This window comes from Bos indicus, chromosome 7 (genome assembly GCF_029378745.1).
Source record: "Bos indicus isolate NIAB-ARS_2022 breed Sahiwal x Tharparkar chromosome 7, NIAB-ARS_B.indTharparkar_mat_pri_1.0, whole genome shotgun sequence".
Classification (NCBI taxonomy): Eukaryota; Metazoa; Chordata; class Mammalia; order Artiodactyla; family Bovidae; genus Bos; species Bos indicus.
Window position 1 is genome coordinate 52,437,105 of NC_091766.1, and position 27,894 is coordinate 52,464,998.

The window sequence follows — 27,894 nt, forward strand, 5'->3', positions numbered from 1 at the left end:
TTTTTGTTTAAAGGTTTATTAACAGGGACCCATCCTTTTTGGCTCCTTTTGCCCCACCTCCCAACCCTAATCAACCTCCCACTCTAGGGCTTCACTGTAGTTTCTGAATGTTAAAGGTGGGGTAGGATAAACTTGGAGATCATTCAAATTTGTGCCTTCCAGGGACTTCCCTGGCAGTCAGGTGGTTAAGACTTCATGCTTCCACCGCAGGGGGATGCCAGTTTGATCCCTGGTCAGGGAACTAAGATCCCGCATGCCAAGTGGTGTGGCCAAAAAAAAAGTTTGCCTTCCAAATCTTTTTACTGTTAATGCATAAAACAATTCTTTTCAAACCCCAAATCTCTCACAGAATCCCTACATATCAAATACATAAAGCAGGAAGTGCCCTTCTTGAGGGAAACTATGTGGGCCTTACAGTTCTGAGAAACAGTTTAACATTCATTGTTCTGCTTATTTCAGTTACTTCATTGTACAGGAGAGTCAGCGGAGGCCGAACGCGGCGCCATGACCTGCCTCTTTTCTGAGCCGGATGCTGTCTCGGGAGCTCCTGGCCCTGTGCTCTTTCCACAGCACCAGACTGGACTCTGTAGAGTCTTTCCAGCCAGGGCAGACGTGCACCGGCAGTGTCTGCCATGGGGAGAGCTTGGGTCTTTGATTACCTACCCCTCAGACTGCTGTCCCAGAGTCATGTGAGGGGCTGGCTGCGGGGTAGACTGGAAGTGCAGGGAGTTTGGGTGGGGAAGCCAGGTGTCTGTGTCGGAAGGCCATTGGGGCTCGGGGGCTGGGGGCTGGAGGGTTGAGAAGGGCTGCCCAGGTCTGTGGTGGTCTCTCCCTTCCTCAGGATGAGGCTGCTCAGCTCCTGGAGTAGCTGCTCCTCCAGGGACCCATGTGTCTGGGGGCTGCTCTTGGAAGGGGGGCCCGGAGGGGGCTCAGGTGGCCTCTCCTCCCAGGCCTGGGGGCCTGCTTTGGACAGAAGATATTGATCAAAGGACCTCTGGCTGGGGAGGGCAGTCTCCGGCTTGGCTGTCCGCTCCCGTGGGGTAGAGAAGGAGGTGGAGATGTCCTCGGTCAGCTCGGGGAAGGCCCCCACTTCCTCATACACCGGCTCCTCATACACAGGCTCCTCCAGTTCTTCCTGCTCCTCCACAGACCCCTGGGATGACTTCATTGGCTGGATGAGAATGGGGTCACCAGAGGCAGGCACAGAGTTAGAGTTCCCAGATTATTAATCGCTAACATTTATTGAGCTCTTCCTCTTGACCAGATGCTGCAAAAATACTTTTGCATGTATGATGTCAAAAACAGCCCTGTATGATGGATACACTGCAGGTGAGTGAGCTGAGGTACGGAAGAGTTAAATAAGTTGCCCAGGATCACACAATAGGTAAATGGTGGAGCTGGGGCTTCAACCCAGGTCTGTCTGACTCCAAAATGCATTCACTTAACCACTTCCTTCTACTTCTCAAATCCTGTGACCACTTCCCCCTTTCTTCACTGCATCCTACCATCCCTTGTTTTCCTCATTCCTTCAGGTCGCAACACTCTCTGTCCACCCGCACACACACTCACGTATGGCCTGCATCGGGCAAATACAGACAGCACATGGGCTCAAGCAGCACAGAGCACAGGGCTGACAGGTACAGAACTGGAGCAGGCACAGTACTCACAAAGAACATGGACAGGGTCCTCCGGTTGTGAAGTCGCCGCTAGACACAGGTAGGGTGGGGAGGCAAGGAGGGAGAGACACAGAGACACAGTGAGGCCTGGCAGCAGGAGCTGCAGGTGGAGAATTGGGGCACAGAGAAGGCAGAGGGGGCACCAGGCTGGCAGACATGCCATTTCCTCCTGCAGTGTGCACAGGGCATGGGCAGGGATGGCTAGGGGAACCTCACCAGGGTCTGATTGGCAGATAGGAGGGTGGCCCCACTGTCATCCCCACGGATGGGCAGCAAAGGCATGGTGCCAAACTTCTGACGGGCGAGGTCAGAGGAGGAATGGCGTCGTAAGACCACTGGCTGCTGGTCATCGTGCTGGAGAGAGGGCGGGGGAGGCACCGGTGGGCATGGGAGGTGCTGAGGGTAGAGCTGGGCCCACAGACCTGGCTGTCAGCTCCCTCCTTCCCCTCACCTGGGCTTTGAGGATGCTGGTGGTCCAGTCCCACATCTCGTCCTCGTCTGTGCAGGACAGGTAGCTGGGGGTGATCAGAGTGGGATCACCAGGAGGGAAGGGGTCACAACTAGAGAGGTGGAGGATAGGAAAGGCCGGAGGACGGGGAGCCTGGCTGGGAGGTACTCACAGGTGCATCTTCTCCAGCATCAATGTGAAGCCCCACCTGAGAAGCAAAGGAGACCAGTGATGTGGGTGATCAGAAAGCCAGAGGGGTGGTGGCATTTCATGCCTCTAGAAGGGTGGACTGGGGGAAAAAACTCACGGGGTGGGAGGCTTGAACTTTTTGCGGATTCCAAGGTAGACCTTGGCATCTTCCAAAGGCCACTCTCGTTCCGGTTTAGAGCTCTGACAACATGAAGGCCAGCAGTGAGGTTGAGAGGTGAGAGAGAAGGATCATGGTTAAGGAGGTCAAGAAACCATGGAAGCACTGGAGTTGTATGAAGTCAAAGGGTCAGAGAGGTCAAAGGGCCAGGGAAGCAATGAGACTGATGGAAAAATGGGCTGTGGAGTGACAGGGTCGAGCAGTCAGGGCTCCTCCCACATAGCCATCCAGCCTCCCTCCGCACTCGCCCAGGGCCCACCTTCTTCTCCTTGAGCAGCAGCAGGCAACGGCCACGCAGCAGAAAGAACCTCTCCTGGAAGCGGTTTCCCAGCAAGCGGGGGGGCTCCTCCCGACACCGCAGCAGCCCCACCCGTGGGCTCTCACGCCGGATACCTGGGCACAGGTGGGCAGGGCAGGGCTAGGTGGAGGGTCCCTGGGAGAGGCCTGGGGCAGGGAGTGGTGGTGGTGCTGGGCTGAAGAAGGAGGCTCACCTGTGAAGAGGCAGCCAGCATGGGCCAGAGAGACTTTTCTCAGGAGCAGGGAGGCCGAGCAGGGCTCTGGAAGTTGGCACCATTGGAGGGCCTGCTCAAGGACCCTTTCCTTGGGGTGCAGTGGCCGCTCTAGGGGGCAAGATGAGGGTAGGTGTCAACCAGATATCCATCCACAGCCTGGCGCCCCCCTCCTCCTCACCCACCAGTCACTCATTCATTCATCCAGCCAGCCACAGGCATAATTTAGCACTGACTGTGCCAGGCACCGGGCTGCCCCTGGGGATACAGTAGGGAGCCTGAAACACCCAGCCTGCCTTCACAAAGCCCACAGCCTGGTAAGGGAGCAGAGAGTAACAGATAAGTAAATCAGGTAAAGACAAACCAATATTCTGAAGGAAACAATAAAAAGCTGAGAGAGAGAAACAGGGCAGCTACTGAGACGATAGGGTGACCAGGCAAAGCCTTTCAGAGGAAGCATTTGAAGATGAAACACAGAGCCTGAAGGATTGGGAAGAACAAGCCATTCAGAGATGGGGGAAGAGGACTCCAGGGACGATGAAATGCAGCACCAAAGGCCCTGAGTTAGGAAAGATGTGCTTGAACTTAACAGCCAGCATGGCTGAAGCAAGGAAGACATGTCATTTGAGATGAAGTCTGAAAAATAAGTGAGTGCCAGATATTCAGGGTCTTGTAGGCTAGAATAAAGGGTTTGAATTTTATTTTAAGTGCAATGGGAAGCCATTGGAAGGTTTTAACCACGGGAATGGCATGATGTAATTTATGCTTGAACATGCTCATTGACTGCTGTGTGGAAAATGGCTTGTTGGAAGGCAAGAAGAGACACTGGCCAGCTGTGTCCTTTATGGAGCTGTACATTTTCGTGGTTAGTGTTGGGGTGCAGAAAGATCATGGTGACTTCAACTAAAGTGGTAGCAATGGAGATGGAGAGGTGGTATATTTAGAAAGATACATTTAGACTCAAGAGGACTAGTTAGCCGGTAGGTATGAAGATGAAGGAACAGAAGGAGTCCCAGAGGAGTCCCAAGTGTCTGGCCTCGATAATGCTGAGTGAATGCTGATTCAGTGACGGAGTAGGGAAAACTAGGAAATGGCTTGGGCTTTTTGTCAGGGGAGGGGGTTGGGAATTGAATTTGGTCTTAGAATTTTTTATTCACCTTTTTTTTTTTTTTGGTTGTACACGTGGCATGTGGGACCGCTGGTTCCCCAACCAGAGATCAAACCTGCATCCCCTCCAGTGGAAGTGTGGAGTCTTAACCACCGGACTGCCAGGGTAGTCAGGTCTTGGGTATTTAAAATATGACATGTTACAAGATGTACAAGTGCAGGAGTCAAGCAGGCATCTGGCTATGTAAGTCTGGAGCTCAGAGGAGGGGTCTGGACCACACATAAACATTTGGGGCCAGCTTATTAGTGGTATTTAGAGCCACAGGAATGGATAAGGCTCACCCAAGGAAACACACAGAGAAAGGAAGAGGGTTGAGGATTGAGCCCCAAGTCCCTCCAGCATTTGGAGCCTGGGCAAAGTAAAAAGAGACACCTCCTTTGATGTGAAAGAGAAACCAAGGGTCTCTGGGGCCCACGAAAGACAAGAGTACAGAGAGTATTGAGAAAGGGTGAGTAGGAACTTCTCTGGTGGTCCAGCAGCTGAGACTCCGCACTCCCAATGCAGGGGGTCTGGGTTCAATCCCTGGTCAGGGAATAGATCCCACGTGTCGCAACTAAAACTCCCACTTGATGCAACTAAGACTTGGCACAGCCAAACAAATAAATACAAAAAGGAAAAAAAAGAAAGCCCGAGAGGACAGCTGCTTATCTGGTAACCCAGAAGTCTTGGTGACTTTCACCCCGAACACACGTGGATGCACACATGCGCTGTCATACGCACCAAGCTCCCCGTGCTCTCGAATCTCAAACGTCACCCACAAGTCCGTCCCAGCTGCCGTCCCCCGAATCTCCAATACTTGGTTGGTCAGCTCCTCAGCAGTCAGTGTTGGGGATACCTGGGGTCAGGGCAAGAGCGGAGGACCCATGCAGGTCAGGCTACTGCCCCTGCTGCCCGCCACCCTCTCATCTCCCCTCCTGTCCCCTCAAGACTCACCTTCAGGGTGACACAGTTGTCTGGGAGCTGCTGCTCTATGAAGACCTCCATGATGAGGTCTCCAGCCTGGGACAGCTGAGGGGAGGAGTAAAGAAATGAGGACACAGTACAAAGAATCAAGGTCAGAGGACTCCTTAGGTTGTCTCATGAGTGCTTCCCCTACAGAGGCCTCCTCTGAACCCTCACCCCAAACATCGCTCAGACCCTTTAAAGAAAAGAAACTCCAGGCGTGGTGGCACTGTGTACGGTAGCGCTTGAGAAGACAGGTTGGAGTCTGGGTTCCGACTGTGCCACTCGCTACAGTACAACCTTGGATAAGTGACCCTTCAAACCTCGGTTTCTTTGAAAAAATGGGATCACCTACCTCCTAGAGTTGTGTGGCACCAAAGTGAGATTACAGGTGCTTGGAATATAATTCGTCCCCAGATGTTAGCTACAGCATTTATTAGTCTTCTCACCTCTTTGTCTAACTTAGCTAACCCTTCGTTGGATCTCTACACCTGGAACTAAAGTGCTCCTGCCACCCTTCTGTAATGAAGAACCCTCAGGGTAGAATAAATGGAGCAAATCCTAAACCAACCACCTCTCCCCAAGGCGCTCCTCTCCTTGGGTTTCCTATGGCCTAGAAGCAGAAGGTCACCTTCCTATCTCGATGTCCCCTCCTGGCCCACTCAGAAGTCTAGGGTCAGGACAAGTTACCTGCACATCCTTCCAGGTGGTGATAAGACTGACCTCCAAGTCAATCTGGGCTACCTGGTCAGGGTCAATCTGTGGAAGAGCCAAAAGGGTGTGTGTCTGTGGGTGTCTGTGTGTCGGTGTGTGTGTGCATTAGCGGGAGGCTGCGGGAAAGAGAGTAAGCCCGGAGACATGTGCAAGACCAGAGCCCCTGGAGGAGAGGGGGAGAGGCCAGAAGAGCCGAGAGCTAAGGGGCAAGGATGTTAGGAGTGTGGTTACAGGAGATGGGGCCCAGGGCTCTGGGATGGGGTTCCTGATGCAGAGGGCCTTTGGAGGGTGAGGTTAGGGGTTTGTTGGGACAAGCAGGATCCAGCATCCAGGGAGAGGGACCATAGGTCATGGGTCAGGAAAGCTTACATCAAAGACAGAGATGTAGCCATCGATGAGCTCCTGCAGCACGCGCACCTCGTGCTCCCCCCGCCCATCTGTCTGGAACACGCTGGGCGCGAACAGCAGTGCCAGGTTTCGTGTGCACATCTGGTTCAGAGAAGCGCACTTCTGCACCCTGTGGAGGGGTGTGAGGGTCTCAGGTGGGTACAGCAGTCATTTGGTAAACACTTATTGAGTCCCTGCTATATGCCTGGGCTAAGCACTTGGGCTACAGCAGTGAGTTAGACACAACCCTGCCCTCAAGGAGCTCCCAGTCTAGGGGAGAGACAGACTTACACATAGGGGTCAGCAAACTTTTTATGTAAGTTTATAGATAGTAAATATTTTAGGCTTTCATGCTGTACCATCTGTCACAACCCCTCAATTCTGCTCTGGTGGTGTGAAAGGAACCATGGGATATATATAGAAGAATGGGTATGACTTTACATTTTATGTACAAAACTTTATTTACAAAAATAAGCAATAAGCTGGATTTGGCCCAGAGGCCATAATTATCCAGTCTGTAATTAGTACCATACAACTGAGACTCATCCTGGAATCATCTAAAAAATCTGTCTCTCCCAATAGACTGGTAAAGGTAGACTTGCATCTTATTCCTCTTTGTGTCTCCAACATCTAATCCTTTGCTGCCAAAGAATATTAAATAAAACAAAATAATGCCGATTGTTCACCATTTCTGAATGCTTACCACATATATGCCAGGTGCTGTGGTAAGTTTACAACAAGTATATCATTTAAATCTCATATAACCTATGAGATGGATGGTTGTGGTGATGGTTTAGTTGCTGAGTCATGTCCAACTCTTTGCGACCCCCTGGACTGTGGCCCACCAAGCTCCTCTGTCCATGGGATTTCCCAGGCAAGAACACTGGAGTGTGTTGCCATGCCCTACTACAGGGAATCTTCCCAGACCAGGGATTGAACCCTGGTCTCCTGCATTGGCAGGAGCATTCTTTACCGCTGAGCCATCAGGGAAGCCCATGAGGTGGATACTATACCTTATACCATCTTCCTGTTACAAACGAGGAAACTGAGGCTCAAAGAAAACAGATAATTTATCCAAAGTCATGCGCTAGAATAATGGAGTCAGATTGAGGCCTAGGTCTGTCTGACCCCAAAGTCCATCCTGTGAACCTTTATGCTGTTACACCTTCACTGAACAATTGTCTATGGGGTGGATATGTGAATGTAAGTGAGTGATTGGACAGAGGTAACGAAGGATCGGGGGGAAGCCTGCAGGGGTCTGGCTGTACTGACCGATAGAGATGCCCAATAAGGGTGGCCAGTGTGCGGCGGTTGACCCGTGGCAGGCAGCCAATCACTTCTTTGTATTTCTCCAGGCGCTGGTTCTTCTGGGGCAGCTCTGGGGATGTGATGGGCAAGGGGTGGTGAGAGTCGGGGAAAGAAGAGCAGAGGGATTTTTAGAGAAACAAACCCAGGATGGATGTGTCTCCGCCCCTTCCCACCTTTCCCTGAGCTGAGTCCCTGGGTGATCAGCCAATTGTGGCAGGAGTGTTGGGGTGGGGGCTGCCTAATCCCACAAGGGTGCCTTATAGATTCTGGGGGGGAGGGGCGTGGAGTTCCTGGCTGGGTCTCCATTGCCCATGAGGCTCTTGAACCCACCAGCAGCCTCCCTCCAGCGAGGCAGCAACCGCGCAGAGGTCACAGGATCATCAAGCTCTCGAAAGAAGCGTTTGAGCGTGTCGGTGACATCCTCCACAAAGTGCTCCCCTGGTCGAAGCTTCACGGACCGGGCATCCCGCCGGAACTCAGCCAGCAGCTTCAGGCTGCGGGCGCGGGCACCCCCTTTCCGGTATACGCCCTCCAGCCGGAGCCCTGTGAACAGCCAGTATCTCAGCTCACCGCTGCCCAAGACCTGCTATCACTCACCCAGTGCCCTGTCTTTGACCCACCCCCCCCATACTGTACGTGGCTATTGGGGGTAGGATGGTCAGATAGAAATCAGCCTCTCTGGCCTTGCTTCTCGGGTCCCTACTCCAGCCCTCACCTTCAGAAGGTCCATCCCTAACCATGCCATCACACTGCAGCTCCCTTCTCTCCTCATCACTTTGATCTTTAAATAGCACTCTATGAAATCACATCACACTCAGGACATGTTATTCACAGGTTTTGAATTTATGAATTCATCTACCTCCTAAAATGTATTTGGAACCCCCAAATCAATACCTGTGGCACTCTGCAGTCACTTGTGAACATGCACAAATGGAGAAAATTTTCAGTTGCCTGATGAACATTTTCCCAGCTAAGGCCTCAAGCAGTAAACAAGTGTCATTCTAATGGTATATTTAGAGCCACATATTTTTGCATTCTTGTTCTTCTTTGGGGGGGGGTGGAATCTCACTGTTTAAAATGGCCCCCAATTGAGGGCTGAAGTGCGGTCTAGTGTTCCTAAGTACCAGAAGGCTGTGATGTACCTTGTGGAGAAAACACATGTGTCAGATAAGCTCTGCTCAGGCATGAGTTATAGTACTGCTGGCAGCAAGTTCAAAGTTAACGAATCAACTGTATAGTAAATAGAGTGTCTTTAAAGCAGACTCATGGATACAGAAAACAAACTAGTGGTGACCAGTATGGAGAGGGAATAGGGAAGGAGCAGTATACTGTTAGGTATAAAATAAACTGTAAGAATGTATTGTATAACACAGGGAAAGCAGAAAATATTTTAGAATAACTATAAATGGAGCACAATCTTCAAAAATATGAATCACTATATTGTACCCCTATAATTTACCAAATATTTTACATCAACCATACTTCAATTAAAAAATAATAAAATAAAAAAAATTTAAAAGATGAAAGCTTGGACCTATACTCAATATCTTATAATAACCTATAATGGAAAAGAATCTGAAAAAGAATATAGGTATTATATATTTATACACACACATACACACACAACTGAATTACTTGGTCGTACACCTGAAACTAACACATTGTGAAATAATTCAATTTAAAAAGAGAGGAAAAGAGATGAAAACTTAAAAAAAATTAAAAGTGTCTTCAAACAGAAGCACACATAAAACAATGTTACATATTGATCAACTGATGAAAATATGACCAGAATTTCCCAGGAACTTAACTCTGTATTTCCACTGGGGCAACAGTTCAGCATTCATTGATCCAGTGTTTTCAGTGACTTTATAACTGCCATGAATCATGAGAACTGAGTGTATTTGTTTTCTTAATTATTACCCATCGTTCCCACAAGGCTCTGAGCTTCACAGAACCTTCCTCGTTCACTGCCCCACCCGCTGTGGCTGGCACAGGGGAGCAGCTCAATAAATATGTGTTGAATGAAGCGTGGTGGTGCAAGATCTGTGGAGCAGCAGGGAAGAACACCCACACTTTCTCCAGGGCTTTTCACTGGGCCTCTCACTTCAATCCTCCTAGGAACACGTGTGAGGCTGAGAAGCGGATGGGGTCTATTGTTTGGGGAGTCAGTACATGAGGCTACTGCAAAGGCGTGGAGGATGTCTTTAACCACTGACTCTCCATTGTCTGTGTAGTAAACATAACTATTTGTGGGCGCATGGATGTGCCTTCTTCCCCTTTACTGTCCTCCTTAGTTTTCTGAGAATTTTCTTCTCAAGAGTCCGGCCTTCTAAAGAGGGTTTGCTGGGGTAAAAGAATTAATTTGATCCTTATTCAATGAAGAGAAAAAAGCAGAGGCCAAAACTCACGAAGAATTCTGGGAACCCCTTGCATAGTTCATCCTTTATGGCTGGAAAACCCTCCCACACAGAATAATTCTACTCAGACCCTCAACGGTTTTGCTGCTCAGCTTGGCTCTTGCCAAATAGCTGCACTCTCTCTGTTCTCCATAGCTCTGCATCTCTAGTAACATCTGAGGGCCCTGTTCCTTCCATGCCCACACCCCAGTCAGAGTAGCTATGGAACACTTCAGTTCAGTTCAGTCGCTCAGTCGTGTCTGACTCTTTGTGACCCCATGGACTGCAGCACCCCAGTCCTCCCTGTCCATCACCAACTCCCAGAGCTTACTCAAACTCATGTCCATTGAGTCGGTGATGCCATACAACCATCTCATCCTCTGTCGTCCCCTTCTCGTCCCGCCTTCAATCTTTCCCAGCATCAGGGTCTTTTCAAATGAGTCAGTTCTTCACATCAGGTGGCCAAAGTATTGGAGTTTCAGCTTCAACATCAGTCCTTCCAATGAATATTGAGGACTGATTTCCTTTGGGATGGACTGGTTGGATCTCCTTGCAGTCCAAGTGACTCTCAAAAGTCTTGTCCAACACCACAGTTCAAAAGCATCAATTCTTCGGTGCTCAGCTTTCTTTATAGTCCCACTCTCTCATCCATCCATGACCACTGGAAAAACCATAGCCTTGACTAGACAGACCTTTGTTGGCAAAGTAACGTCTCTGCTTTTTAATATGCTGTCTAGGTTAGTCATAACTTTCCTTCCAAGGAGTAAGCGTCTTTTAATTTCATGGCTGCAGTCACCATCTGCAGTGATTTTGGAGCTCCCAAAAATAAAGTCTCTCACTGTTTCCACTGTTTCCCCATGTATTTGGCATGAAGTGATGAGACCCAGATGCCATGATCTTCGTTTTCTGAATGTTGAGCTTTAAGCCAACTTTTCCACTCTTCTCTTTCACTTTCATCAAGAGGCTCTTTAGTTCTTCTTCGGTTTCTGCCATAAGGGTGGTGTCATCTGCATATCTGAGGTTACTGATATTTCTCCTGGCAATCTTGATTCCAGCTTGTGCTTCATTCAGCCCAATGTTTCTCATGATGTACTCTGCATATAAGTTAAATAAGCAGGGTGACAATATACAGCCTTGATGTGCTCCTTTTCCTATTTGGAACCAGTCTGTTGTTCCATGTCCAGTTCTAACTGTTGCTTCCTGATCTGCAGATTTCTCAAAAGGCAGGTCAGGTGGTCTGGTATTCCCATCTCTTTCAGAATTTGCCACAATTTATTGTGGTCCACACAGTCAAAGGCTTTGGCATAGTCAGTAAAGCAGAAATAGATGTTTTTCTGGAATTCTCTTGCTTTTTCAATGATCTAGCAGACATTGGCAGTTTGATCTCTGTTTCCTCTGCCTTTTCTAAAACCAGCTTGAACATCTGGAAGTTCATGGTTCACGTATTGTTGAAGCCTGGCTTGGAGAATTTTGAGCATTACTTTTCTAGCGTGTGAGATGACTGCAACTGTGCTGTAGTTGGAGCATTCTTTGGCATTGCCTTTCTTTGGGATTGGTATGAAAACTGACCTTTTCCAGTCCTGTGGCCACTGCTGAGTTTTCCCAATTTGCTGGCATATTGAGTGCAGCACTTTCACAGCATCATCTTTTAGGATTTGAAATAGCTCAACTGGAATTCCATCACCTCCACTAGCTTTGTTCATAGTGATACTTTCTAAGGCCCACTTGCCTTCACATTCCAGGATATCTGGCTCTAAGTGAGTGATCACACCATCATGATTATCTGGGTCATGAAGATCTTTTTTGTACAGTTCTTCTGTGTATTCTTGCTACCTCTTCTAAATATCTTCTGCTTCTGTTAGGTCCATACCATTTCTGTCCTTTATTGAGCCCATGTTTACATGAAATGTCCCTTGGTATCTCTAATTTTCTTGAAGAGATCTCTAGTCTTTCCCATTCTATTGTTTTCTTCTATTTCTTTGCACTGATCACTGAGGAAGACTTTCTTGTCTCTCTTTGCTATTCTTTGGGACTCTGCATTCAAATGGGTGTATCTTTCCTTTTCTCCTTTGCTTTTTGCTTCTCTTTTTTTCATAGCTATTTGTAAGGCCGTCTCAGACAGCCATTTTGCTTTTTTGCATTTCTTTTTCTTGGGGATGGTCTTGATCCCTGTCTCCTATACAATGTCACAAACCTCCGTCCATAGTTCATCAGGCACTCTATCAGATCTAGTCCCTTAAATCTATTTCTCACTTAACCACCTATAGGTCCTAAATGCGTCACATGTGCTCTTTATCACCACTATCCTGGAACATGAGACCGTGTGCAGCCCCATTTTCTTTCTTTTTATTTTTTGGCCATACCATACGGCATGTGGGATCTTCCTTGACCAGGGGATCGAACCTGCGCCCCCTGCATTGGGAACGTGGAGTCTTAACCACTGGAACTGCCAGGGAAGTCCAACAGCCCCATTTTATTTTTTAAAATCTATTTAATTATTATTAAAGTTTTCGGCTGTACTGTGCGACATGTGGGATGTTAGTGGCATGCGGGATCTTCGTTTTCTGACCAGGTGTTGAACCTGTTCCCCCTGCATTGGGAGCCTGGATTCCTAACCATTTAACTAGCAGGGAAGTCCTGGCCCACTTTAAAGATGAGGGAACTGAGGCTCAGAAAGGCAGAGCAGCTCGTCACTGTCAGGTTGCAGTCTCTGGAGGCAAAGTTTTTGAAGGCAAGTCACATGCACACATCTCCCTCCTCAATCCCATCTAACCTGCAGTGCCCATGTTCCCATCCCTCACTAGCTCAGTCTCAGCCAGTACCCACTCACCATGCTGAGTGACAAAACTGATGCAGGCATCCACGATGATGGGGATGTCACCCCGGCTCATCTGCTGCTCCTGCAGCCCTGTGCCTCCCCCGCCGGCTGCCCCGCCAATGGCCGTGTTCCATGCTGAGAAGTCTAGCCGGCCCTCTGCCTGCAGATACAGTGTCCTAAGACCCGAGAGATCTGAGTCAGAGCCAGCTCCAGGGGAGTCCTCAGGCTAAGAGGCCCAGGAGCACAAGGATCAGACTTCCCAGAGACACCAGCAGGGGGCAGCAACACCCAACCCAGACAGGGCCCCTGACTAGGGAAGTGACTTTGAGGAAGTGGGCAGTGGTCCAGCAGGCCTGGGTGGAAGGTGTGAACTGTGCTCTAGGAAGCGGGGCCCAGAGTCAAGGGTAGGGGCAAGACTTACCTTCCTGTCTCCACCAAAACCAAATGCTCTTTCTTGTCCGGGGTGTCAGCTGCTGAGACCACACCTTGGAGGAGAATCATGGGACACTATCATTATCATCTTCATCATAGTGATTAATATTCATTAAGTATTTAAGGTATGTAGGTTCCATGCTAGGAGGTTTACAATCAATACTGCCTTAAACCTTTTGAGTTACATACTATTATCCCCACTTCGGGCTCAGACGGTAAAGAATCCGCCAGCAATGAGGGACATCCGTTTCACATAAACTCAGAGAGGTTAAGTTAACATGCCTCAGATTACTTGTTATGGCAAAGCTGAGCTTGAACTCAAGTTTCTTGTCTCCAGATCTCTAAATCTATCCTACAATGTTCCTCTTTTAAGAGGAAAAGAGAATTCCCAGTCCCTTCTCTCAGTCCCCAACCAGCAAGCAAGTGACTCCAAATAATGATAATAACACACATAACATATAACATTTATTGAATACCTGTAAGATGCCTCCTGCCAAGTTCTGTGATAAGTGTTTAACATGCATTGCCTTATATGAAACTCGTTACAACCCTACTATTGAGCCTAATGTGAAGATGAGGCAACTAAAGCACAGAGAGGTTAAGTAACTTGTCTAAGGTCACACAGCCAGCAAGTGATGGTGGGGTGGCGGGGTCTACATCTGGGCAATTTGACTTTAGAACTTCTGCCTGAATCCACTATTCCTGCTCTCTCCCATAGGGACCCTAAATATATGACGGTCGACTACCCAACCCCTCATAGCCACCCTTCATCCCTGCCCCAGCCCTGCTCACTGATCTCCTGTAGCCGGCGCAGATGCACCATGTCTTCAGGGGCTGGGGGCCCAGGGCCTGATGCCGGGCACAGGAAGAGGTGATCTCCACGAAGAAGGCCGAACCCAGACATCCAGAGGCCAGGGGCCAGGGTTGTATGGGAGGGGGACCGCAGCCACAGGCGACCCAGCCGCAGCAGCCCAGGCCCCAACAGCTGGTGACAGCTCAGCGGAGAGAACCACTGTGAGGAGGAGGACAATGGGAAAGAGGAGGGCAGGGAAAGGGACAAGGGTGGGCAGAGAAGTAAGAGTGAGAGGGATAAGGGGAGGCAGAGGAAGACATGGAGAGAAAGCCAAGGAAAGAGGGGAATGAAAGGGATGGGGAGAGAGTAAAGAAAAGACCGGTGCAGGAGACAGGAGATGGATGGAGAAAAACAAGAAAGAAATGCAGTTTAATTCGATTTGCTCCAGCCGACACAGAGAAGATACCTGTGCAGCAGGCAGTGTTATACCCTTAATTGGGATGTAGGGAAAGACACGCTGGGTAGCTGCATGCTGTGACAGAAGAGTCACGAGGCCCCAGGAAGTCCCACCCCCAGGGGGCCAGGCAGAGGCTTCATGGAGAAAGGACTATTCCTTTTCTCAAAGCAGTAACTCAAAGCAGTGCTTCTCAAGCTACTTGTGCTGAAGGAACAGGGAGTTTAAAATTTTTTTACCAATCTTCACTAACCAACACTTTGATTAAAAAACAACAAAACAAATTACTAGAAAAGTGAAATGAAAAAAAATGACATATAAAATATAAGCCCCCAATTTTTAAAAATTAGACCCCACACATAAAATTATTCTGTCACATTGCTATGAAAGATTCTAAATAGTGACTCTCAAGCTCTATACTTAACCTGTCACGGGCCGTAAGAGAATTCCTCGGCCAGGACCAGGTAACGGACCACACTTGGGGTAGCACTGCCTTAAAGGATATTTGAAAAGTGGTGGCTCAGTGGTGGTGAACTCGCCTGCCAGTGTAAGAGACGTGAGTTTGATCCCTGGGTAGGGAAGATCCCCTGGAGGAATAAATGGCAACTTGCCTGGGAAATGGACAGAGAAGCCTGGCGGGCTACAGTCCATGGTTCTCAAAAGAGTCAAACACGATTTAGCAAATAAGCAAGAGATAATAGGAGGAGACTTGGAGGGCCGTATCAGAGCCCTTAGAGGATATGAAGACAGCTTATTGGTGTGAGGAGTTCTGAGTGGGGTCAGAAGCCAGAGCAGGGGAGCGCTTCCTACAGAGTAGTGTCAGATATACAGACTACCTGGTGAGGCCAGAGGGAGGCCCTTGAACCTCACCCAGGGCAAGTCACTGGCCACCTGCAGGGGTGCCGCTCGGAAGAGTAAGGCGAGGAGGGCAGCCAGAAGGGGTTAGGGAGGAACTGCAAGCTGCCAGAGCTCGTAACTTTCTAAGAAGCTGTGGCGGGGCGGGGAGGTGGCACGTCAGGGCGTAACTTTCTAAGAAGCTGTGGCGGGGCGGGGAGGTGGCACGTCAGGGCGATGAGCTGAAGGTGGAGCAGGGCTGGGGGAAAAGCTGTTTAAGGATGGGAACGATTATCACTGTCATCGCCATTACTACTTCAACACCCACAGATGGAGGGCTTGCGGCGTGCCAGGCAGTGTGGGCCTCACGTGTCACTTAATCCTCAACCCCAGGGGGTAGATCTTTGACACCCACTCTACCCATATGGAAGAGCTCACACATGTGAGTCGGAGGACTCAAATCCCAGGATATCTGACTCCAGGGATCTAGATTTAATGCCAGGGATCTAATTTAATGCCAGGGGTGGGGTGCAGGATGGAGAGAGTGCCTTGCCTGGGAATGGAGAAGCTGGGTCAGATGAAGGCAGCTTTGCCTGTGGACTTGGAGATCTGAGCCTGGGGGAGGGGGCAGGAGTTAGGTGGCAGCCTCTCTGAGGGAAGAGCCCAGCACAGTGCAGTCTGGCCTGTGAGCTTTGCAGACAGAGGCCTGACTTCCGTCCTGTGCTCTACTGCCTTCTAGCTCTGTGACCTTGACTGAGTGGCTTCATAACCTCTGAGTTCTAGGTGTGAAATATTGATAATCCTTACCTCTAAGTGTTGTGAAAATTAAATGAGATATTGAGTGGGCAGCGTTTAACACAGGACCTGGCACAGAGTAAGTGCTTAGTCAACCTCAGCTGTTAGTGGCAGGGGTGGGCGTGGCTGCAGGAATAGGAGGGGACAGGATGGGGGCAGGGTGTACAGGGAACCCACGAGCTGTAGGCGGGGGATGGGTCTCAGCTATCTCACCTTGCCCAGGGCGCTGGTCCAGGCCTCCAGACTGTCAGCTCCATCTGTGCCAAAATGCTGAATCCTCCCCCCGGTGAGGATGAGCTCGAAGGAGAAGGGGAACCTAGAGAGATGAGGTCCGGGAGGAGGGACGGGGTGAGTGAGGGGGCTGGCAGGCTCAGGATCAGGAGGGAAAAAGGGAAGTTCAGGGAACAGGGTGGGTGTTACCTGTCGAGGTCACCTGGGTCAGTGGGTGGGGGGTTCACACCCAAACATACAACATCCTGGGGCTGGATGAGGTGGAGGGGTTCAGGGCTGCTTTCCGACACAAACATTTCCAGAGCCGCACCCAGGACACACCACAGTCGGGGGGGAGCTAAGAGGGAAAGTGGTGGTCAGCAGGCAGCAGACCTCTGTCCCCACTGTCAGAATTCCCATTTGCCAGATATTATTCTGTGCCAAACCCTCTACCTACGTAGGATCTCCTGTAGTCGTCACAACTCTATGAGGGGAGTTTTTACATTCAATCCTGTTTTGCAGATGGGGAAACTGAGGCTCAGAGTTGAAGTACTTGCCCAAGTCACATGGGGAGAAAGCAGCAGAGCTGCAATTTGAGCCCCCATGGTGTGACTTCAAAGCACAATCACCCAATGCTGCCCCTCCCCACCCCTGCCACGGTCCCTCTGACCCCAGCACCCTTGTCCATTTCAGGGCGTGTCCTATCCCAGTCCTCTCCTCCTTATCTCTCTAGGGAACACTCCCAACCATCCTGGTTTCTGCCCATCCCCTCCCATCCCTTGGCTCCCCTCTCACCATCTCGGCCCCTGCGAGGGGGTGGGGGTCCAGCTTTGTTGCTGATGGGACCACAGTACAGGAAGCTGCTGTAAGTGGCAGGCACCACCACTTCATTGTACACGCCAGGGGAGGGGTCTGCAAGGGAAAGGAGAAGTGGTCACGTCAGGCCAGTGCGATGGAACCCCCTGATCCCCTTGGGAAAGTGCTTGAATCGAGGAAGACAGTGGGACCCAACTCCATGGGCAGCATGGCCTAGTAGAGCCCAGTGGTGCTGGACCCCTCACCACCCAGATCAGAGAAGAAGCTGGCAGGCAGTGATGAGGTTTCTAAGCCAGTCCTTGCCCACTGCCTGTCTCCACCAGCCAGCAAACAAGTAAGCTCTGGGTGGAAGGCTCAGGCAGGGGTCCCTCCTGTAAGTGTCTTGGCCCCTGTGGCATGACTACTGGAGACCAGCCTGTGTAAGATGACCATTTCTATGATCAGACTTCCCTTGGGCAGGTGAGAACTGACCTATGGGTTGACCCGACCTATGGGTTGACCCTGACAGGGATAGGCCAGCACTAACACCTCAAGCATCCAGATCCACTCCAGACAGTGGTCATTAGTGGTCATGTCAAATACGAAGAAATAGGGCCTAGAGGACTTGGAGGGTTGGGAAACTGCCCAAGTTGGGCCATTGTGATGGGCTAGCTGACAGGTAATTGGGGGCCCCCGCCAGAAGAACCAAGGCACGGGTCAGGGCTGAGAATTCTTGCAGGGAGAGAGAGGAAGCCTTGTGGGGATTACCTGGGGGCAGGAGACTAGGGAAGCTGCCATCGAGGGCTGAGGGGGTCCAGGGCTCCTCTCCCTCAAAAGCCTCGACACAGAGGAGCTGGGTCATGTTCTTCAGCAGGTTGGGTCCTGCCACAGCTGCACATAGTGCCTACAGGGAGAGAAGGCCTCTGTCAACCCCAGCACACAACCTGGGAGCCCTGGTGACAGTCCTCCTGTCTCCAAAACAGCCCCATTCCAAGTTTAGGCATTTCAACTCAGAGACCCATCAGCCCCGGCCTTCCCTCCTACCTGGAGAAGCTGGCTGTGATCTGGATACTGAGGGTGGGGCTTCCGGAAGAGACCGAGCCGGTACTTCCGAGAGATGAACTCTCCCCGAGGGCCAGGGGTGGTATCTGGGTGCAGGCCCTCACCTGGGGGGAGTGACCCTGCCCAGAAGCGGTTGGCGCGATCGTTTCCCAGGACAATGAACAACTGCAGGGTCACAGGGAGCAGAGGCAAGTGACAGAAACTTGTATCCCCAGGCATTCCAATCCTGTCCCCAGGCTGGACCCAAGGCCTTTTCACACATGCTCCTTCCACCCCAGCCCACACCCCCAGACACACATTTTCCCTCTGCAGACTTCTCACCTGCACTATCTCATTACTCCACACACTTGTGTCCAGCTTCAGGCTCTGCACCTTGGAGATCCCAGAACCCAGGGCCCGGTGCTGACCTGTTAGGGTGTGAAGGGCATGGGCACCCTGAGCCCTCCTGCCCCGAGCCCCCGAGCCCCTCCCCGTTTCAGCTAAAGGCCCCAGCCCTCACCTGCACACTGCTTGCAGATGACCACTCCCAGGTTGACCGCAGCCCAGTCTGGGCGGGAGGCGCCACAGTCCGCGCAGTGCCGGTTTGCCCGATTGGACCAGATCTTCTCAGCCACCTCGTAGTCAGACAGGGTCTCGGTTACTGCTTCCTGCAGAGCGGCCGCCCAGCTCTGCCGAGCCCCCCCAGACTCGGCTGTGAAGCTGAGGGGTGGACAGCCAGTCCGTGGGCCTGGACACCCAGCCCCCTACCCGCCCCACCACCCGGGGCATTCCTGCAGCAGCCACCACAGCCATACGTGGGCCAGCCCAGCCCCTCCTGACATCCTTGACCCTGTTCACTGGACTCCCGTCGGGACACACCCACTGACATCCTAAGGAGGAGGCCTTGGGGCCTCTGCACCCCAGTGTTCCCCCTCAAGGTCCCTCCCCCGGCCTTGCCTCCTGCCAGTCTGGGCCCCACCTGAAGCAGCGATGTGGTGTGAGCAGGTCGAAGCTGCGACTCTTGGTCTCCCGCACACTGCAGCCTTGTAGTTCAATGAAGCAGATCCCGATGCCCAGAGAGAAGGCCTGGCAGAGTCGGGGGTCGGGGGCAGTGGGCAGGCACAGTGAGGTCCGAGTGGGCTAGGTCAGGCCCCTCAGCCCTGGCCCAGCCCTGCTCACCTGCTCACTCTTGTACAGGGCCAGCTCTCCAGGGCTCAACGCAGCAAACACCTTGGCCTTGTGCCCACGCAGCTCCAGCATGCCCGTGCGGAGGGGTCGAGGTGGCTGCGGGGGCCGGGGGTGGCCCAGGAGGCGCTGCTCCTTCAGGCAGGACTGCAGCGTGGAGCACCACATGTCCCGCTGAGCTGGCGGGGGACGGGGAAGCAGGTAAAGTGGGCTGTGAGCTCACCTGGCCTCCCCAGCCCTGCTCTGAACCCAGGGGGCCCTGGCCCTCACCCTCACTCTCTGTGCGGAACACGAACACCCTCTGGCCGGTGATGACCTGGAACTTGTTGTCCTTGCTGCTGCGGGTCATCTCGATGGCCGTCAGAGGGATCACACCCTTGGGGAAGGGGTCCTGGAGGGACAGACAGCCCATTGGCCCCTGGGGACAGGAACTCAGCCATGTGCACTGACCCCCGGGGGCCAGCACCAACATTTAATGAGATTCGGCACTCATCCCGCAAGCAGTGGGGTACAGCTGCTAACTGCGCTCCTTTTGACCCTGACAACAGTCACATGGTGCCTGCCTCTCCACCACGGGGGGATTGGCCTTCCAATCCTGAGCCTCTCTCAGCTCTCCCTCTCCCTTTCCCCAGGCCCCATGAAGCATCTCCCAGACCTACCTTATCACTGCCAAAGTACATCAGACTCCTCCCGTTGAACTGCACAAAGCGCCTCTGAAAGACGTAGTTTCTGGGGAAGGGAGAGGCCGAGATCAGTAACTGGGAAGACCTGCACCCCAGAGGTCTTAGGATCTGGGAGCACTTGAGACCCGACCTCCACCACCAGCCAGCCTCCCGTGCCCCGCTCCCCTTCCCAGCAGCCCCACCCCTGAGGGGACAGCTTGTCTAGCCAGCCACTGAGCAGGGGCGTGGGGCGGTCTGCCGTGGAGGAGAAGCTGGCATAGGGTGAAATGAGGTCATCATTGGTCTCTGTGTCCAGGGTGGGCAGGGAGAGGGTGGAGTCCCCAGGCAGCTCAAGGCTGGCATAACCAGCATCCTCACGTGCTTCCAGATCCGGCCTGCTGAGCCTTGTGGGGGCCAAGACAGAGGGGAACACACTTTAGAGCCAGTTCCCTGGACAGCCCCACCCACAGCACCTACTGGAATGCCCGGCAGGTACCAGATCTGCTTTTTAAGCAAGGGAACAGGGAGGCCGAAAACCTAAAACACGAGCATGGATCTTCTTCCCAGGGCACACTAGGACTTTACTTTTGAAAAATGTCAGTCCTTTGCATCTGCCATTAGTATTACTTGGTGGAAAAGTTGGGGAATAACTAACACAGATGACTTCTGCCACAGCTGCCTATCTCATCAATAAGTCTGATTGGTTCTTTCTCCAAAAAGTTCTTGCCTTTCTCTCCCTGGACCAAGTTCCCAATAGCTCTCACCGAAGTGAAGGCAATTGTCACTTGCTTCCATTCTCGCCCTTCCACCAAGGATGCGAATAAGATCATTTCACGCACCTGCAGGAATCTCTACAATGACTTCCCGTTAACACCTATCAAAATTCCTTACCAGTGGATGCAAGACTGTGTACAGAGAGACCCAGGGCAACTCTGACAACCTCATCCTGCATTGCCTTTGCCTTGCTCACTACAGTCCAGCCACATTCTCTTCCCTAGTTCAGAGTCTTTGCCATACTGTTCCCTCTGCCTGGAACACACTTCCCTAGGCTGCTTCTTTCCATCCTTCAGGTATTCCTTCCCAGAAAGTCCTCTATTATTCTGTCACTTTCCAGTGGTTCCTTACCTCAGCTGTACAAATCACTTAGGAAACTTAAACATATCTGCATATGAACCCCATGTGCTCAGTCATGTCCAGCTCTTTGTGACCTCATGGACTAGAGCCCGCCAGCCTCCTCTGTCCACGGGATTTTCCAGGCAAGAATACTGGCATGGATTGACATTTCCTACTCCACAGGATCTTTCCAATCCAGGGATTGAACCCAAGTCTCCTGCATTGGCAGGTGGATTCTTTACCACGTAGCTACCGGGGAAGCCCTGTGTGAGCCCCATGCCAGACACTTAAATTTGAGTCATTGGGAACAAGGCCCAGGCATCTGTCATTTTCAAAGTTCCCCAGGCTGTAGTGCAGCTCGGGTTAAGAACCTCCACCCTACCCTACTTGTTTCCTACTTAATTGAGAAACTGAAGCAACCAGAGGATAATCCCCACAGACCCCCAGCAGCCCATCTGCCCCATTCCACATATACACAGTTTTCCTCCTGGTACTATGACAAACACCCCTGTCTAAAGCTGATCTGTCCTCTGGGCACTTGGTTCCAGTCCTCTCACCTACACAAGGACATCACTCCAGACTTTGTCCCTTTTCTCTCTCCTATATCCACTAGTTTTCCCTCTCTATCAGATCATCCCTATTCACCTATGAATATACACAGCATTCCATGCTATTAAAGCCCCTTTCTTGACTCCACTTCCACTATCAATAACCACTCAAACTCTCTGCTCTTCTTTGCAGAAAAACTTCTCAAAAATGTTGTCTTCATATTTCCAGTTCCTCTCCTTTGTTCTCTCTTGAGCCCACACAAATCAAGCCTGCACTCCCAGCACTTGTCAAGGTCCCGAGTAACCTCCGTGTCACCAATTCCAGAGGTCAATTCTCAGTGCTCATCTACCCGACCTTCAGTAGCATTGGATACATCTGACCTGACCTCTTCCTCCACCTTATATCTGTTCTTCCGTTAGCTCCTGTGGCATCAACTTCTCCTGATTCTCCTCCTACTTCACTAAGGTTTTTTTTTCAGCCTGTTTTGTTGATTCTTCCTTCTATCCCCAAACTCTCAATCCTGGAGTATGCCAGGACCTTATCTTGGTCCTCCGCTTTACCTACACTCACTCACAGCTACATACACCCATCTAAATGCTGACAACACACAAACCTAGATCTCCTGTTCAGACCTCTCCCCCAGACTCCAGACTTGTATATCCAACAGCCTATTTACCACCTCTTCTTGGGCATATAATACACACCTCAAATTCAACACATCAAAACCTGAACTCTCAATCTGCCTTACTCCTGTGTTACGCATAGTCTTCCCCATTTCAGACCACAACAGCTCCATGAACTTTCAGTTGCTCAGAAAAGCACTATCAAACGGTCTTTGAAATTTGGTTGTTTTATAGTTTTAGCACAGCTCACACCAGACTAGCCACATTTCAAGTGCTCAGCAGTCACACGTGGTTACTGGCTACCACACCGGACAGTGCAGGCTCAGACGGAAACCCTTGAAGTCTTTCTTGACTCCTCTTTTTCTGTCACAATTCAATTTACTAGGACAGTTTGTCTTCAAGATATAACCCAAACCAACCACTCCTCACCCTTCCCACTCTCATAGCAGTAGCCTGAGATTTCTCACCTAGATCACAATAAGAACCTCCAAACTAGTCTCTCTGCTTCTGCTTTTGCCCCTACAGATCATTGCCAACACAGCAGCCAGAGGGATTCTTAAAATGTAAGTCAAAACCCTTCCAATAGCTCGCTTCTCATTTCACTTAAGAGTAAAAGTGAAAGTCCCGATATGGCTCCTTTTGCCTCTCTGACAGCTTCTGCCCCAGCTCTTCCCACCCTGGCCCCCTCTGTCCCAGCCCTGCTGACCTTGTCATCGCTCCCGGATCCCCTGGTTACACGGCCTTCTCAAAGTCTCTATTCTGCCCACACTTCCCACTTGCAGCATTCTTCCCCTAGAAGGACTAACTCCCTCACTTCTTTCAAGTTTTAGCTCAAACATCATCTTCTTAACACTCTGGCAACTCCTGGTGAAAAACTGCAGTCCTTTCCCCCCCTCACCCCATCCGGCCCTCTTACCCTTTTCAATTTTTTTTCATGGTACTTATTACCTTTTACTGGAGAAGGGCATGGCAACCCACTCCAGTATTCCTGCCTGGAGAATTCCATGGACTGAGGAACCTGGCAGGCTACAGTCCATGGGGTCGCAAAGAGTCGGACACAACTGAGCGACTAGCACTTTCACTTTCACTATTACCTTTCAACACAGGAATAACTCATTTATTACATCTATTGTTAATTGACTGATTTCCCACAAGGGCAGGGATTTACGATCTATCCCAAGTATTTACAACAATATTTGACATTCAGTAGGTGCTCAAAAAAGATTGTTAAATGAAAGAAAGGCACTTCTCCGTATTTTAAGTCATATATCCATTTCTTTGTCTACCTGTTTTATTTCTTATCTGTCCCCAATGAGTCACAGGCTGCCTAATGGGAGACTGGGTCTGTCTGTCATATTCATCCTGAATCTCAATAACCCAGTTGGCACACAGTGGACACTCAACACACATTTGATGACCAATGGGAAACACAGCTGCCACCAGCTCAACCCGCTCCTCTTCCTGCCACAGTCACTCTATGGACCACTCACCTGTGTTCAGCCCTTTCCTGACAGACACCTCTGCCTTCTCTTCTGTCGGGGGCCCCTGGGACCCCCACAGGCTGGACACCATAGTACAGGCAACCAGGGTCCATGATGTGCACTGGCAGGTGGAGAAACAGGGGAGACAGGGAAGAGGTCAGGTGAGAGTCCTGAGGGGCACAGCTCCTTTCCCCCAACCCATGATAGCCAACCTACCTGTGCCCGTTGTGGGCCTGAGGGCAGGGGTGGGGGCAGCTGTCTGAGAGCTGTCTGGGGCCCTAAGGAGAGAGGTCTAGTGGTCATTCAGGGAGAGAGAAGGAAGGACAAGCCCTCATGCCCTGCTCCTCCCTGCCCCCAGCATTGGGTCCCAGGGAGCCGACCCCACTCACATGTCCTGAGCTGTCTGGGCCCCGCCTCTCAAGTCCAAGCCAAAGTAGATGGCATTGGGCATCATCTCCACAGTATTTGAGGCCGACGGCTGCTCGGAGGAGGACCTCGGAGGGACAGTAGGGGACCTCGGACTCAGGCTGGGCTCTGGGCTCTTGGATGCCTCTGGTCTCCAGACCGCTGGACCCAACCCAGGCCTCTGGGTGGTGGCGGAGCCACTGAGTCCACCAAATACTGTCCTGGGCTTAGGCACAGGCTTGGTGGGCTGGGCTGGGGGTGCTGGGCTGTGCGAAGGCTCCATGGCACTTTCAGGCTGGGGATCCGGGGGGCCCTCGGCAGTGCCCGCCTGCAGCAGGCGCAGGATGCGCTTCCGGTGCCCCGTGGCGTTGACGCCCAGCTGCCTCAGCTCCCCGTGGCCCAGGCCACGGGCCGCACCCGCTGTAGCCAGACCCTGCTGCCGGAACGCGTCTGCATACTGCTCCAGGTGCACCAAGGCCAGCCACACAGCGATGTCCAGGTCCTGAGGGGCAGCCATGGGGGCTCAGGCCATTGCTGGGGGAGGGGCAGGGTGAAGGGAGGGCTCAGGCTGAGATTCCCCCTCCCTGTCCCAACGTCTGAGGCTTGGACAGAGGCCACCAGACTCCAGTCTTCCTTCAGAGAAAATGACCAGAAGCCTGTGATCCGGAGGCAGAGCCAACCCCAAACATTGGAAAGGGCCTCCCCATTGTAGGAGCACCCCTTCATTTGCAGAGGAGGAAACTGAGGCCAGGGAGGGGAGGAGGCTTGCCCCAGGCTCATGGCAAGCTGGCTTCTTGGTGAGAGCGTTGGCCCCTTAGCTCCTGCCCACGCAGTGTCTGGGTCAAAGCTCTGCATATACTCAAGTCAGCAAGCCTGGGACAAGATGCCAGAACCCTGCAGGGGTGGGGATGACAGAGGCTGGTGGGGAGGAGGGGCCCACGATGAAGCTGCTATGACACAGAGGAGAGGGGAGGAGAAGAAGGGAGGCGCACCTCCCACTCCCACTGGTTCCAGGGCTGAGTATAGGCTCCGGCCATCCTAATCCTGGTCGTTCCCAGTTCCTCCTCCCCTTCCACCTATTGTCTCTGCTCAGACTTCCTTCCTGTCCCTCCAGCTCTGGCCGCCCCCACATCCTGCCTGCCTTGGTCAGGCTGTCCAGAGAGCTCTAGGCAGTACCAACATCTGGGCACAGGCCACTTGGGGAGTGAGGATGGGGCAGAGAACTAACTGGGCCAGAGAGATGAGGGACCGGGGGTACACCAGGGTCTCCACCCAGCACCCACCTGCAGCATCTTCTCCCATATGTGTGTGCAAACTGGAACACCCACCCTGCAGGAACTCACACTGCGAAATGACATTCCCCTACCTCTGCTTTCTCCAAGCCTTCCTTTGCCCTGTCCATGCCTTTGGACTCAGGTCTCTGAGGCTCTGTCCCATTCCACCACCTTGACGTGGACCCTGATCTAGTTAGTACCTAGACCTCTCTTGGATCCTCTCTCCGTGAGTTTTTGTCTACCCTGTCCCTGTCCCCACCGCATTCCATCTCCATCTCTATGTCTAAATCCATCTCGGTCCCTTCCTTGTTTTGCTGTCATTAAGCCTCTCCTTGCCTCTGTCTCCATTTCAACTAGATCTTCAGTTTTATCTGTGTCTGGCCAATTCTGACTCTTAGGTTTCTGTCTCTGCCTCTGCCCGTACTTCTCTCTCCCAGTTTCTCTCCTGCGGGGTCCTTCTTACCAGAACTGCCTCTCGCCCCAGCATCAGTTCTGGCCTCTCTCTGCCTCTCTGCGGCAGAGCCCCCTCCCCAAGATAGGGCCCGGGTGCTGCACCTCCCGTCCTGACTCAGAGTCCAGTTTCCCGGTGACTCAGGCCCGACTCGAGGGCACGGGACTGAGAACTAGGAGGTGAGCGGGGCAGGAGTGCGGGGGGTGGGGGCCAGGGGGGGCGGGCAGGGCAGCACAGGGCAGCTCCGGCTACTACGAGGGAGGGGGCAAGGAGGGAGGGGGCAGAGGCCGGCAACCGGAGGGAGGGGCTGATCGCGGCGGGGAGGGGGAGAGGGGAGGGCCGCGGGCGCGGAGTGGGGCCAGGGATCCCACAGAGGCCCTCGAGGTGATGGGGAGGAGTCTGGGAGGCAGGAGCCGGGGGGCGCGGGGGTCCTCACCTCACTACGCGGCCGCTGTCCGCTCCCCGGTACCCACCCGCCGCGCCGTCCGAGGCTCCGGGTCGCGCCGCGCCGGCCCCGCCTCCCCTCAGCCCTCCCCCGACGGAGCCCCGCCCCGCCCCTGTCGTCGGTTCCCTCCGCGGAGGCCCCGGCCACTCCTTGTGCAAGCGGCGGTCTTCTAAAGGTTTGGGCTCCTTACCCAACCGTTGTGCTTATCTCACAGCCTAACCAGCTCAGCCCCTTTAGGGGCCCAGAAAGGGCGGGGGGGCCGGAACAGGGTTGGAGGCCGAGTCAGCCTTAAAGAGCGGGACAAAGAGGCAGAGACTAGACGGAACTGGGGACAAGGGTAGAACAAGAGAGAGAAGGAGAGTGCTGCGAGGGACAGCTTTGCATCCCCGCCGCCGTTCCCTCCCCGTCCGTCTTGTCAAAAGGGGAGGGAAAGCATCGGGCCCTAAGTCCCCAGGGCACCACCTCTCCCACGCCCAGCAGGGTGGCTGGACTCTGGTACCCAGTTAACGGGGAACAGAAGCTGACATCCACAAGTCACGGATGGATATCCACAGCCTTCCAAGCTGGCAAACCTTCAGAAGCCCCGCCATCTGACTTGGGGGAAAGAGGCCGAGGCCCAGCAGAGAAACCCTCAACTGCTTCTCCCTCTTCAAGCGCCTGGTGTAGGTTTCCTCCCAGGCATGCAGGGCAGCAAGGCAACATCCTTACTCCCAAACCAGGCTTTGCGGCTGCCCTTTAAGATAAGGGTGGTGCCCTGTCAGCACGGTTACCCAGCAAGCAGCCTTTCCATCCTGGGGTGAAGCCCCTTCTTCCCACCTCCCTATTGCAATTTGGAGGGGAGTGGTGAGAAGAAGGCCTGAGGATAACCAGCTCCTCTCCCTTCTCGGCATCTTGCCTGGAGCCCCAGCCTTGGAGCCTGTCCCCAGGGCCTGAGGCACTTCCCCTCAGAGCTGGGCTGGCCTTTAGCTGTGCGTGGCGTTGGGGGGTGGTGGGGGGGGGGACACCCGCTGGCCGGCTTTGCTTTCCTGTTTGTATGAGAGGAAGTTGGCTGTGAGTCAGCAGACACAGGAACTGTCTGTCAGTAGCTAGGGGAAGACCCCTGCCACCCGGGGAAGGTGAAGGGAATGTGGGGAAGTGCCCCCTCCTCTCCCAGTTGCCCCAGCTTGGAACTGGGCAGCCATTTCCAGCATCCTGGAGCCCTTCTAGCTGAGAAGGAGAATGATAGCAATACTTAAAATGGCCATAATAATGGCTACCAATTATTGAGCACTGACTAGGCCCCAGGCCCTGTGCAAACACTGCTTTGCAAATTTTGATTCATTCTCACCACAACCCTTAAGATAGGGAATTTTACCACCTCAGTTTTACAAATAAGAGTTTTCTGAATGCCTTTGTACTGGATGGGTAACTGGGGAGGCCAGGAGAAGGCTCTTCATAGAACTCCAACTATAAGGAGTGAAAATTGACCACGGGCTTTGGCTGGTTCTCTCTGAAATCTATCAGCTTCTACTCTAATGCCAGCTTCCCCCTGGGAAGCTCCCAGCCAGTGACCCAGCTCAGTGGAGATCCTAAGACAGGTCTAATCTTGGGAGATAGGTGGCTCCCCTGACAGCGGACAT

At 52.4% G+C, this 27,894-nt stretch overlaps 1 protein-coding gene across 4 annotated transcripts; it reads right to left on the reverse strand.

The window, feature by feature from the left end:
- ARAP3 (ArfGAP with RhoGAP domain, ankyrin repeat and PH domain 3) lies at positions 1-26,346 on the reverse strand. Of its 4 annotated transcripts, XM_070792067.1 has the most exons (33): positions 26,267-26,346; positions 24,090-24,639; positions 23,917-23,978; positions 23,710-23,821; positions 20,138-20,338; positions 19,932-20,001; positions 19,543-19,663; positions 19,267-19,451; positions 19,067-19,173; positions 18,608-18,807; positions 18,430-18,515; positions 18,091-18,273; positions 17,815-17,950; positions 17,047-17,163; positions 16,462-16,609; positions 16,255-16,357; positions 13,958-14,177; positions 13,155-13,218; positions 12,746-12,909; positions 7,850-8,062; positions 7,484-7,589; positions 6,194-6,341; positions 5,801-5,869; positions 5,102-5,176; positions 4,889-5,003; positions 2,983-3,111; positions 2,751-2,884; positions 2,432-2,514; positions 2,297-2,332; positions 2,128-2,191; positions 1,893-2,030; positions 1,668-1,706; positions 1-1,171 (listed from the first exon to the last, which is right to left on the reverse strand). In XM_070792067.1, the coding sequence occupies exons 2-33, from the start codon at positions 24,620-24,622 to the stop codon at positions 686-688; spliced, it is 4,647 nt and encodes a 1,548-aa protein (XP_070648168.1). In that variant the 5' UTR covers positions 24,623-24,639; positions 26,267-26,346; the 3' UTR covers positions 1-685. The 4 variants fall into 4 exon arrangements, with proteins under 4 accessions (XP_070648168.1, XP_070648171.1, XP_070648170.1 ...); XM_070792070.1 differs by lacking the exon at positions 1,893-2,030; XM_070792069.1 differs by lacking the exon at positions 1,668-1,706.
- Positions 26,347-27,894: the final 1,548 nt, after the last annotated feature.

Coding starts and splice junctions, on each gene's coding strand:
- ARAP3 (XM_070792067.1), bottom strand. CDS start 24,622: ATGGCTGCCCCTCAGGACCTGGACATCGCTGTGTGGCTGGCCTTGGTG. Junction 13,219..13,957: donor GCGCCGGCTACAGGAGATCA/GTGAGCAGGGCT, acceptor TTCTCCTCCAAG/GTGTGGTCTCAGCAGCTGAC. Junction 5,870..6,193: donor GCTACATCTCTGTCTTTGAT/GTAAGCTTTCCT, acceptor GCTCTTCCACAG/ATTGACCCTGACCAGGTAGC.